This window comes from Enhydra lutris, unplaced genomic scaffold, assembly GCF_002288905.1.
Source record: "Enhydra lutris kenyoni isolate GAN:26980312 unplaced genomic scaffold, ASM228890v2 scaffoldscaffold76, whole genome shotgun sequence".
In the NCBI taxonomy this organism is placed as follows: domain Eukaryota; kingdom Metazoa; phylum Chordata; class Mammalia; order Carnivora; family Mustelidae; genus Enhydra; species Enhydra lutris.
Window position 1 is genome coordinate 4,552,024 of NW_019154160.1, and position 12,753 is coordinate 4,564,776.

Sequence of the window (12,753 nt, forward strand, 5' to 3'; positions counted from 1 at the left end):
AGGGCCGAGAAGAGCCTGGGGCATTTCAGAGAAAGGTGTCTGTGGCCCATGGTTCCCTCCTGGTAGAGCCTGAGGGCTTTGTCTAAGGATCCATGGGGAAAGATTTCCACTCCCTGGGTTGGGTGAAGCTCTTTACATGTGACCACAGGGCTGCAGTTGATGTGAGGTGAGGGCAGCCCTTCGGGGACAGATACTGGGGAGGTGGGGCATCTCTGTTATTGGGGGGAAGAGGGCTGGAGGAGTGACCAGGCCTCATGATGGTCCACTGGCCTATCTCATCCTTGCTGATTTTCTGTTTAGCTGTTCTATCAGTTACTGAAGTGGGGTATTGAGCTAACTGTTAAGCTATTTCTTTCAATTCTATGCATTTTTGCTTCATAAATTTTGAGTCTCTACTACTAGGTAGTATTACATTTTATAATTATTATATCTTCCTAATGTATTTACCCTTTATCATCCTGTAATGATCCTTCTTGTCTTTAATGATATTTTTTATCTGGAAGTTAACTTTTTTTTTTTAAGATTTTATTTATTTATTTGACAGAGAGAAAGAGATCACAAGTAGGCAGAGAGGCAGGCAGAGAGAGAGGGGGAAGCAGGCTCCCTGCTAAGCAGAGAGCCCGATGCGGGGCTCGATCCTAGGATCCTGAGATCATGACCTGAGCCAAAGGCAGAGGCTTAACCCACTGAGCCACCCAGGTGCCCCTGGAAGTTAACTTTTTAGATAGTAACATAACCACTCTGGCTCACTTATTGCTACATTGGCATGGTATACCATTTTCATCATTTTATTTTCCACCTATTTTTGTCTTTCTGGGTGAAGTGTGTCTCATGTAGATGATAGCCATTGAGTCTTGCTTTTTAAATCCATTCTGATAATCACTGCCTTTTGGTTATAGTGTTTATCCATTTATATTTAATATAATTATTGATGTGGTTGGATTTAGGTCTACCATTTTGTTTTCTGTGTCTCATTTTGAAAATGTGTTCCCCCTTTACGGCTTTTGCACTAAACAACTCTTTCTAGGTATACCATTTTGATTCCTCTGTTGCTTTACTGCATTTTTGTCATTTTCTTAGAGGTTGTTTTACAGATTGCAATATGCATATTAACTTATACTGTCTACTTCAGATTAATACTTGCTTAATTTCAGTAAAATATAGTAATATTGCTTCAATGTATCTCAATTTCTTCCCTTTCCTTTGTGCTATTATTATTATATATCGCTACATACATTACAAACCTAAGAATACAGTGTTATAATTATTGCTTTGTATAATCTTATGTCTCTTAACAAAATTAGAAGAGAAAAAACATTTATCGTCTTTTATATTCACCCACAGATACCATTTGTAGTGCTGTTCATTTCTTGCAAATTCAAATTATTATCTGGTGAGACCAACAGATCAGGAGACAATTGCTATTGAAAAGGTCACTTGTTATATTCACCAATCCCAAAAGAAGGGGAAGGGCATGTCATGCAGGGCCACACAGAGAGGCAGCAGGGTTGATCAGGAAGCAGAGGGAGCAAGGAGAAAAATGTGGGCAAGAGTCTTTATTGTGGTTTTCGTGGGAAGGGACGGGTGAGGCAGGGTAAGCACTCTGAGGGTTGCCTAGTTTGAATAATTTCAGCAGCTCTGGGCCAGGGAAGTGTCCTTAGTTGTCTGGAACCTGGCCCTGCAGTGATTAGGGCAGGTGGATAGTGGTGTGGAGTGTGAAAGTCCCCTGGAGGAGGTGGTTGGGGTGTGGGCTCTGTATTGGTTAGCTTGTATGTGGAAGGCACACTATCTCTGGGAATTTACTAGCTCTGGGAAGGGCAGTCCCTCCGGGGTCAGCCAGACCTCAAGATGTCAAGTATCAAGGACAGGAACTAGGAAACATTGTTATTGCATGATGCTGCTGTTGCTGGGTGAGTTCAGGGAAGGGCAGGGAAGTGGGAAGAGATCATGTTGCCCCAGCATCTTCAGCCAGGGGACAGGGATCTGATGAAGGTTCACTTCTAACTTGATCTTCATCCCAACCATTGTCTCCCCTCCTCTCTCCGCATGCCCCTCCATTCCACCTCACCTGCCACAAGTATATAAATAAGAAAACAAGACTTAGCATTTATCGAGGCAATATCATGTTGTTTCCCATTATCCCAATTTGGGGGGAATTTCCTATTCAGTGTCAGGGAGCTAAAACAAGGCTTCTCCGCTCTGCTCTTCCCCATCATGGTAGACGTGAATGCAATCCAGTCTGACCTGAATCTGGACTACGGAGAAGAAGGAACATTGCACCTGGCTTTTCTGACCCAAAGCTCTAGACACAAAGGATGTCTGGATTGGACAGAGACTGTCCTAGTTAACATTCCATTCTTGCAAGTAATCATCCAGAATTCCCTGGGCATCCCCCCCGCCCCAATAAGGAAACACACCTAGGATGAAGAAAAGGCGTGATCATGACATCACACCTTTCTATTCTCATCTCAGGCCCCAACACATCTACAAAAACATTGTCCTTTGTCCTGTCTAGGTTGTTGGAGTATAATGATTGACACTCCACTGAAGCCAGGGTTCTGTGCACTGACTTACACTCTGGATAATCCGTACTGGGAAGAGGTGGGAAGGAGTGGGGGGAGAAGTTGCTAACAACGCCTGAACCTGAGCGTAAGGCACAGGGGGTGGCATCAGCCCGTCTTAGGGCAGTGATTGTACAAAGAAGTAGCATAAAATCAGAGATCACAGTTGAGTCCATTTCATTCTTCCAAGATCAGGATGGTGGGGCAGGGGGAGGAGAAGGTTGGATAATGGGAGGGGAGCTCTACACCAAGAATCCTTCTGAAGTTCACGGTCGAAAAGTCAAGACCCAGCTGGACAGACTGCATTCTTGCCAGGGAAGCCTCAGATGTTCATTGTCAAGTTGATGAACTGGGGACAAGAAGACAGAGAGAGGAAGTGAGAGTTGGTTCCCCTACCAGCCTGGTTTGTTTACGTCACAGCAGCTCCGCCATATGATCATCCTGCCTGCGAATATGGACTCGTTCTTCAACATGAGATATTTAAAAAAAAAAGAATTCCCAGCGCTTTCAGTTTTCCAGAGGTCCTGAGATCTTTCTGAGTTAGCTCAAGTCAAGAGCAGATGGTGAGAGAGAGAGAGAAATGTGCTTTCTCCCTGGCAAAGAAGAGAGCCTTCCTGAGGCTCCTAAAGCAGGGCGATAAGAAACGCCTCTTTTCTTTGTTGAGGGGTCCCCTGATGGGGAGGGCAGAGGGGCTCCATCAGGAAGAGGCTGCGGGCTTAGCACCCGGGGCTCTTTACAAGTGAACTAGTGAAGTCGCACGTGGTTCCTTTTCTATCCTGAAGACATCCTGCCCCTGCTTTCTTATCACAACATAGTCATGGGAAAACACGATTCTGTGGGATGGTTTCTTCTCTCCTCTGTGCCCCACTTCCTAGACACAGTGTATGCCAAGGCCAGGGTCAGGGAAGGCAGCTGGGTAGAGGAAGATCCATAAGCTCTTTAGGCAAAAATAACTGTAGGAGGGGCAAGGATCCGATTGCTAACGGATGGATGGGAGGGGCCTCTTGAACTTGGCCGCAAGCTGCACTCCTTGGGAATTTTAAAAAATATCACTGTTTGGGTCCCACCACAGAGATTTGGACTTAATTGGTCTGGGTCATGGCCAGGCCACTGGGGTTTTTAAATCTCCCCAGGTGATCCTATCGTGCGGTCAGAGTTGAGGATGACAGGCTTGAAGGGAGAGAGAGGGAGAAGGCTCAAAGATTTTTCCTGTTGTCTTGGAGATGGACAACTATGGGCTGGGGCAGGAAAGCACACAGCACATGACTTGGGTCTGTTGAGGGGAGGGTGGAGAGTAGAGAGAGCCTGTCCCAGCCCCTGCACCTGTGGATGCTTGGTTTGGAGGTGATACCTTGACTCTGAGGCAATGGAAAGCTTCCTCCATGCTTCTGGTCCTTTGAAGCCTTTGGCCAGAGGGTGTTGACTACCAAACCTGTCTGCTCTACCCCTGCACTCTGGATAGGTGGTAACGGTCCTTTCTTCATGCTTAATAGTGGCCAAATGTTGACGTCATTGAGAAATCTGGGTCTGGAGGTCCCTCTTATTTTCAGAAAGGGCCAGTTTGAGTATGCACATCTTTCTTTGGAACCCCCCAGGTTTTCTATATGGTTGTCTGTCAGAGGAGTTAATTTATTGAGTGTATAGTGTGCACTGAAGTGTAGAGAAAATACTAGAAAAGGAAAATGCCCAGTTTCTGTCCTCAGGGGAAATTACAGTATGTCCAGGGATCTGAGATACACCCATGAGAACATTGGAAATGAACCGACACAATAAATTATATGATATTTTTAGAAACCAAACTTTTGGTGTAAGATTAAGGCCTCGATCTCTCTGCAGATGGGGAAACTGAGGCACAGAGCAGCTGAATTGAACAAAATCAAAGCACAGAGGGGAAGTTCTATCCCATTTGATACACACTGTCACCCACCGCTTTGTCTTGATAGTCAATAAAGCAGAACCCAAATCCAAAATTGCTACTGGGCTTGGAAATGAGACAGTGTCTGCAGTGCGGATGTTGAAGAGGGTGGGTGGGAGAAGAGCTCAGAGATGTGACGGAGACTCGAGTTGCTACTGTTGGGTCCAAGGGAAGACAGAACTGAACAGGAGGACACAGGGAGAGAAAGGGGGGAAATGGGCAACAGAAATCACAGTAACTGGCGAAGGGAGGTGGTCCATAGTCTCCTCCCTGCCTTTGGGCAGAAGAATATCTAAGCAGCGTTCTCCGACTTTAGTATGTGTAGGAATCACTGGGGATCCTCCTAAAATGAAATCTGGCTCAGCAGGTTTGGGGTGGGGCTTGGTATTCTGCATTTCTTGTTTGTGTGATTTTTTTATTGTCTTTATTGACATGTAACTGACAGAACACTGTGTAAATGTGTATAATGTGTTGACTTGATACATTTATATGTTGCAATGCGATTAGCTAACATTTCTTTCAGGTCACATGATTATCATTTATGTTTTCGTGGCTAGAACAATTAAGATGTAGTCTCTTAGCAGCTCTGAAGTTTGTAGTAGTCTTGTGGGCTGTAATCACCACCTGGCACGCTGCATTTCTAACAGCTTGCCTAGGTGATGTCCACACCGCTGGTCAGCGGACCACACTCTGGGCAGGCAGATAGGATAGTCCAGCCCTGGGATGCCTCCTTCAAGCCTCTGAAACTCTGATCCGTGCTCTTCCCTCCATCACTTTTGCTGTCGTTAGCCCTGTAACTGGTAAAAGTTGTGTCTTTCTCAGGGTTTTTGAGAATCGTGAGACCTACAGGACAACATGAGCAAGGAGAGTGAGCAAATCGGAAGCTAGAAGGCAGGCAGGCTGAGGAACCCAGATGGCAGAAGGAAGAGAAGAAGAACGCAGCGTTTGCTTGCTCACTCTGTTCCAGGTGATTAATCGTTTTATGCCTCAGTTTCCACTTCTGCCAAATGGGAGTTCTGTTCATTCTTAGCTCACAGGACCATTGTAACGATTGCATTGGCTGCTAACCGACTAGTACCTAAAAATATTAGGAGTTTCATTGTTGTTACTACCTGCCAAGGTCAAGTGTGACCTTCACAGGCATTCAGGAAACATTTATAGGGCGGAGCTCTGACTAGCCCCGGCTGGATCCTACCTCGTTTATGTTGAGACAAATGAACTCCTTGTCCTCGTTCGTTGTACTGAGAGCCTGGAACACCCCTGATGGGAGAGACACAAGAAAAGCATCATTGTGGGGACAGTTCCTTCGACAGGTTTCTTTCTTCCTAGTGACCTTGGGGCCCTGCAGGGCAGCCCGTGGAGGAGCTGCTCCATCTGGTGGTAAGCAGGGATCTTCTAGAATGGCAGGCCAGACTCAGGCCGGCTACAGGGGAATTTCTGTCGCACGATGGGGGCTCTTGAATTCTTGGGAGGGCAGAGCTGGTGGCCTTAGTATTGGGTGACATGTGCTGTCCTCTCCAACATGCCAGTCAGCTGGCTCCTGGGCCCCAAACATCACGCTTGTGCTAACTTTTTGGGGAGTTACAGATGCCTTGTGATCCACGGGCCTTCTCCCCAGAGGAAAAGCACATGTACGTGAAGCTAAGCCCTTCAGTCTCTACGAGTCCCTAATGAGAAGGTGAGCACCGTAGGCTCCCGCACACATAGGAGGAGCAGGGGGAGGACGGGGAGCTGGCCCAGCTGGACATCACAGCTAACGCATGGAATAACCTGAAAGCTACTTTCCTCTCTGGGCCTCGGTCTCCCCATTTGGTCAAAGTGGCCAAGCCAGCCGAGTCTGGCTTCCCCTAAGAGTCTCCCAGGAGCTTGAAGAATAGAACAAAAAGGGGGAGGGAACTGTCATAAAACAAAAGAGACAGAACCCAACAGCCAGGGGCAGCGAGTAGATCCCAAGACAAGCAAGCAAACATGGAGAGATGACCTGGGAAGTTCAGCTCGGGTCAGTTCTTAGATGACACTGAGGGCTCCCTGAGAAGAGTGTTGGGGGCACAGATGGCAGGAGGGCTGTGCTGAAGACAAGCCTGCCCGTTAGAGGTATTTACAGAGGGAAGAACTGAATTCCTGAGCTCTGTTATCAAAGAGTTCGAAAAAAAAAAATGTATGTTAGAAGAACAGATGAGAGCTTAGCAGGATGATCAATGTTGAGACTGGTGTAAGGCTCTAGAACCATCTGGGGTGGGGGCGGGCTACAAGGAGCGATGCTGTGTTCCACCCCCCAGGATCTCATTAATTGGCTTCCTGTGCAGTCCAGGTCATCGAAATTTTCTAAACCTGCCAGGAGTGCGGGGGTTGTAATGTGTGGCAAAGTTTGGGAACATTGGTGGGGGGCCCATGGGGACTGACTTGTATTCCTTATACTTAAGATTAAAAATTCTGAAAATAAAAAGTTTGACTACTCCTGGGGTGAAGGCCTAACCTCAGTATTCTAAAAAAGTTCTCCAGGTGGTGGATCTAACTAGAGGATCCCAGAGAAGGTGGGTGTGAAGCCCAAAGTGCGTTCTCCCTAATATTCCTCGATTTTGTAAGAACAAACTGAGAACCCCCGGCTTGGAAGGACTGGGCTGAGGGCGTTTAGAAAGGACTAGGACAGCTGAGAGACGATAAGTTACCAAATATCATTCTCTTTGGGTCCATTTTGTCCATCTTGTAATTCTAGTACGTGTCTGCCTTTCGGGGGGCCTTTCTAAAATGTACCTCTTACCAGCTAGTGGTAGTGGTAGTAGTAGTGGTGACCACCTAGAGAAAAGCCAGCCTGCTGACTTGGTATGCAAGGCCCTCCAGCACCGGCTTGTCTCCCCCGTGCCATCATGATCAGCCCACATGTAAGCCTTACTTGTCTGCTAAGTGCGGCTTTCCGGGGGGTTAGAGCTCGGTGGGGACAGGCTTCTGCAGGTAATCCCATGGGCTCTAAGTGTCACAGAAGCAGAGGGAGCTCTGGCACCCTAGACCCGGGGAGCCCAGACCCTGACTTGGGTTAGCAAACGCCCTGAGGCCACCTAGCAAACATCCTTTAGAAAATGCCAAGCAGGATGGGTCCGTAATTCATGGGACCCAGTGCAAATGGGAAATGTGGGACCCCTTGCTAAAAAATGGATGGAGGTCATTTTTTAATGATCACTTTTAATCATTTAATAATTTTAATAATTTTACATCATTTTTAATCATTTTAATCATTTAATGATCATTTTTAAATGATTTTCAGTGGTGGTGACACTGAAGTGTGAAATCAAGCATGGGCGTCCTCAGGGGTGCAGGGCCCTGGACACCATTTCTCTCCCTCGCCCCCAAGTCATGGTGGCCACCCTGGTGCTGGGTTCTAGGCCCCTGGATTCAGCTTCAGCTTGGTGACAGTGTGACCACAGATTGCAAAGTCTAAGGGCCTCCTACACAAAATCTCTCTCTCTCTTCCTGGGGTAACACGTCTTGTTTGGGAAAAACCAGGTCAGCGCGTAGAGCTTACAAAACAGAGGTAGGGTGGAGGGAGGGCGACAGAGAGGAAATGGGTTTGACCCCTGATGGAACCTTCGGGGGGGCTGGAGCACCACCCCCCCGCCCCATCCTCCCGCAAGGACACAGAGGGTGTACACGTGGAAAATGACTCCGAGGGCAAGCGGAGTGGCCCTACGCAGAGGCGGTAGACTAGAAGATTCTTAAGGACAGTCCTACAAAGAAGACTCCCGCACCCCACCCCTCAGCTAACCACTGAGATCACAGGACAAGACCTGTCATCGCCATGATTTTTGCCTGGCTGGCTGTACCCACCACCCCAGGGACACTCCCCCCACCCATCGCCCACCAGGTCCCAGGAGGCCCAGCCCCGCCAGCCACTCACGGCTTGTATTCTCCAGCCGGACCATGCAGTTGAGGAAGTCGTCGAAGTCGAGCTGGAGGCCCTCATCTGCGTACCTCAGGACGATCAGCTGCAGGAGGTGATGGCTCAGCTGGAAGCCTGTGGGGGAGGGGAGGAGACACGTCTCGCCTGGGCCCTGTGGGGGGCACCTTCGGGGCACATCCCGCCAGCATGTGGGCTCCTTGTCCTCAGCCTAGATGCAGCGTGACCTTGTGCATCTCTGCCAGGGGGATTGCTGGTGGGCTCCTGAGGTCACGCTCCTGGTTTTGACATTCACTTACCCCTTGTGTCTTGCCAACTTTTCAGGAAGCCTCACTTGGGGGAACCTTAATGCTGTATGGTGTCTGAGCCCCACTCCCATCCCCCTCCCCGCCTCCATTTCTGGAGAGCACTTTTTTTTTTTTTTTTAAAGATTTTATTTATTTATTTGACAGACAGAGATGACAAGTAGGCAGAGAAGCAGGCAGAGAGAGAGGTGGAGAAGCAGACTCCCTACTGAGCAGAGAGCCTGACCCGGGGCTGGATCCCAGGACCCCGAGATCACGACCCGAGCCGAAGGCAGAGGCTTAACCCACTGAGCCACCCAGGCGCCCCAGGAGGGCACTTTAACCCAAAGGTGCTGAGGGCTCTAGGAATCATGTTTCTAGAAGGGATGCTGAAGCCCCCAGTGAGTGACGCCCTGGGGCAGGGGCTCATTGTGTGAGTGACGCCAGGGCTGAGCCAGGGGCGGCTGCTTCACTTCTCTGGGATTCATGTCCTTATTGGTTGAACGAGGGCTTGAGGGAGGTAAAGTCACTTTAGATCCAACATTTAATGCTTCGGTATCTAACCCACATCCTAGGGACTCCCCGCTGACCTCCCCCCCCGCCCCGGACTTCAGTCTACAAGCTCGATTTCCACAGAATGTTCAATATACTGCTTGGAAATCTACCCGGTCTTCCCTGCTCCTCAGTCCCGATCCCAGACAGAGGAGAAGGCCAGTCAGACATCGAGAGAGGTTTCTGGAGCCGCCAGTGCTGTCAGTTGCTGGCGATGCCCCAGATGCTGGCATTCGCTCTCCACAGGGCTGGAGGAGGGGAGAGAGGGGGCGTCCTCCTGCCTCCCCACACCAGTCCTGGAAAGACTTGGGCACACCTCTCCTCTCTGCCCTGTCCTTCTCCCCTAGAAACAGGGTCAGCAGCCCCTAAGAAGATCAGACCCTCCTCATCTGTGGCATTTTCTGGGTCCCGTCCTTCATGTGCAGAGCTGATGTGAACTGTGGCTGAACCGCCTGGTTTGGAGTCTGGGGACAAAGCCAGGGACAGAGCTGCCCATGGCAGAGGAACTCCAGGAACTCCTCCCTGTCCCTCAATCCTGGGACCCGTCATGCCCCGCCTCGTCCATGATCATTCCCAGCTATCACCATCTGAAAGTAACAATTAGAGGTCTGGGGGCACCACGTGTGGCCTGCCACCAAAGGCTCACATGACCTCAGCTCGGCCAGAAAACTTGGCCAGAGGTCAGAGAGGAGGGTCACGCTACGTTCACCCTCAGTAGAACCATTTTAAAGATTCCTGCCAAAATCGCAAAGCGGCTCAAAACACGGGCCCCGGCGCGAGCGAGTGAGTCCTGAGCCTGGCGCCTGGCTCTGGCACAGAGCAGAGCGGTGCCCTCAAGAAACACGACCTCGGGTTTAAGACCGGCCACCTCCTAGGGCACGAGAAGCAAGAGGCCATCCACAGACAGTCCCCGGCCACGGGCAGCCCACGCCTGACCTTCCAGGCTCTGCTTTACCTGCGGCTTTCAGGGCCACGCGCAGCTCGTAGGAGGACATGGTGCCTGACTTGTTAGCGTCGAACTGGAGGAAAAGGTTCTACGGGGAGGACAGAGGCGTTGAGAACCAGAGGGAGGGCGCCATGGCCTGCCCATGAGGAGAGACTCCTCGACCTCTTGCTTTCACTTTCATTCTAGGGGCAAGCGTGGATCCTTCTGGAAGCGCTGGAAGCAGGAGAAGCGACCTGGGAATTCCATCGCGCTTCCTTCCCTCTGGCCCTCTCCCTTGGCCACAGAAAACCCCCTCCTGCTCCAGGCTGGCTCAATCCCCAGAGGACGTGCCCAGCAGGGTCACCTACTGTCCACTTCTTCAGCTTGTCCCAGAACACTGTGAACTCCCCGAACTCTAGCTTCCCGTTGCCACTGGTCTGTGCCGAGTGCGTTAAGGAAGAAAGGAAGGAAGACGATCAGGGTTTGGACCCAAGGTGCCTCGTGGGACTTCAGGGATGGAGAGGCAACCGGCTGGCCCGGGGGGCCCGTGACACAGAGTCAGGGCTCCTAGGGAGGTAGCTTAATTAGCAAACCACGCTTCTCTGAAGAGGGGAAATGGCAGGGGTGAGATGGGGAGGCGTGAGATGGGCATCGCGCCACCAGGTTTGAGAAAGCACAAGGAAAACATTCCCTTATCATCCCCTTAGCGGGGACCCCAAAATGGCAGCCAGACCCCCAAGTCCCTTCAAAAGCAGTCCGCCTGCTGGACGGTCTGTGCCTCCTGATTCTGTTCCAGTTCTAGGTGCCGCCGGTCTTTGCATATTCTCCGAGGAGACTATCCCACTGGCTAAGGGTGCCGCATTCTAGAAGGGTCTGCACGACGGGAAAACACAGACCACGGATTTGGAAGGATACGTCCATTAGAGAGATGATGTTTTTACAGGACACCAGGCTGAGCTTCTTGTACTGGACGTCCTTTTCTGAAATCACACAGGAAAGCAGAATTCACTGGACACGTGATAAGATTAACTGACCCGGGCTGCTGGGAGCACAAGAGAGGGGTCAGATCCGGGGTAGGGAGGGGCACATGTGCTCACTCTCAGGCTGCTGGTGACAGCAGAAACTGACATGGCCTTTGGGTGGGGGTGGGGGGGACAAAACTGCACAATATAAAAAACGGGAAGATCTTTCCATTCATTTATCCCAGTTTTAAGAATCCCAAGCAAAGAATGACAAATTAAGACCTTTATCATTTGGTTATGTGTAATGGCAAAAATTTAGAAAGAACATAAATGACCAACGGAAGGTTCGGAGCAGAAAAGGTGATGTGCGTAGGATGGATTGTTACATGGTCCTTAAGAGTGACGTTTTGGAAGCACGTGTAATGACGGGGGAAATGCTCAGAAAAAGTCAGTTTAAAAGGCAGGACTGAAGTTACTGAAGAAGTTTGAACACTCGCCTGCCAGTCGTAAGAGCCACTTTGGAAAAGGGTCGGAGGGTTCCTTAAAACAGAAAGTACAGAGTTGCCCTGTAAGGCAGCAGCTGTCTGAGATATATGCCCAGGAGAAACGCCCACACAAATGACTCGTTCACCAACGTTCACAGCAATATTCGTCACGAGAGCCAGAGAGTGGCAACAACCCTCATGGCCATCCGTGAGGAATGGGGAAACGAAATCTGGTATATTCCTACAGGGAAATACTAACCAGCCATAGAAAGGATGGAAGAAGTCTTTGCAAATACTACAATGAGGATAAATCTTTTTTTTTTTTAAAGACTTTCTTTATTTGTCAGAAAGAGAGACAGAGAGCACAAGCAGGCAGAGAGGCAGGCAAGGCAGAGAGAGAAGCAGGCTCCCCGCTGAGCAAAGAGCCTGATGTGGGACTTGATCCTAGGACCCTGGGATCATGACCTGAGCCACTGGAAGACACTTAAGGACTGAGCCACCCAGGTGCCACACACAATCCTTTTTATATGCAAAGTCCAGAATAAGCAAGTCTATAGAGACAGGAAGTAGATCAGTGGTTTCGGGGGCTGGGGGAGGTGGGGTCTGACTGTTACGGGGTGTAACCTGTAACCCGCACACCAAGAAACGTTGTGGGTGGTTGTTCAGCATGAGAATTCTATGTTAAAGCTGTTACATTAACAAATAAAACTGTATCTATAATTGGATGACAATTCCTTATGTGTAGATGTACACACACTGAGAGACACACACGACGACACACAATACACACACACATAGGCGGAGACACACACGCACATCTTAACGGGGTTTATCTATGGGTGGTTCAGTCATTGGAGGCTTACGTCTTTGTCTTTAGGCTTTTTTGCATTTTTACGGAATTTTCTGCCATAACTGGCATCATTTCTGTAATCAGGAAATAAGCAATGAAAGCTATTTGGCAAGTCTACCTAGAGTCAGCCCTGGAGAGCAGGGGGAGCTGGAGGAGAGGCAGCACGAGGTCACAGGTCACGCGTCCCCTCCAGAGGAGCCCTGGGGTCCCCGATGGGTGGGGGGATGAGCACTTACTCTTCTGAAGCACAGCATTTAAGACGTATTCGAGTTCCTCTGCGGTTACCTCCATGTCCTGTGGGAGGAGAGATGACTGCTTTGATGGCCC

The 12,753-nt window shown here is 49.7% G+C and overlaps 1 protein-coding gene across 3 annotated transcripts in view; it reads right to left on the reverse strand.

Moving 5' to 3' along the window:
- Positions 1–2,883: 2,883 nt before the first annotated feature.
- LOC111160517 (calpain 9) overlaps positions 2,884–12,753 on the reverse strand; it is a 45,644-nt gene continuing 35,774 nt past the window's right edge. For all 3 annotated transcript variants that reach the window (XM_022523672.1, XM_022523671.1, XM_022523670.1), the window contains 7 exons: positions 12,663–12,720; positions 11,045–11,109; positions 10,498–10,566; positions 10,160–10,238; positions 8,369–8,485; positions 5,672–5,736; positions 2,884–2,910 (listed from right to left, as the gene is read on the reverse strand). In XM_022523672.1, coding sequence (XP_022379380.1) covers positions 2,884–2,910; positions 5,672–5,736; positions 8,369–8,485; positions 10,160–10,238; positions 10,498–10,566; positions 11,045–11,109; positions 12,663–12,720 — 480 coding nt within the window. The remainder of the gene's footprint in view (positions 2,911–5,671; positions 5,737–8,368; positions 8,486–10,159; positions 10,239–10,497; positions 10,567–11,044; positions 11,110–12,662; positions 12,721–12,753) is intronic.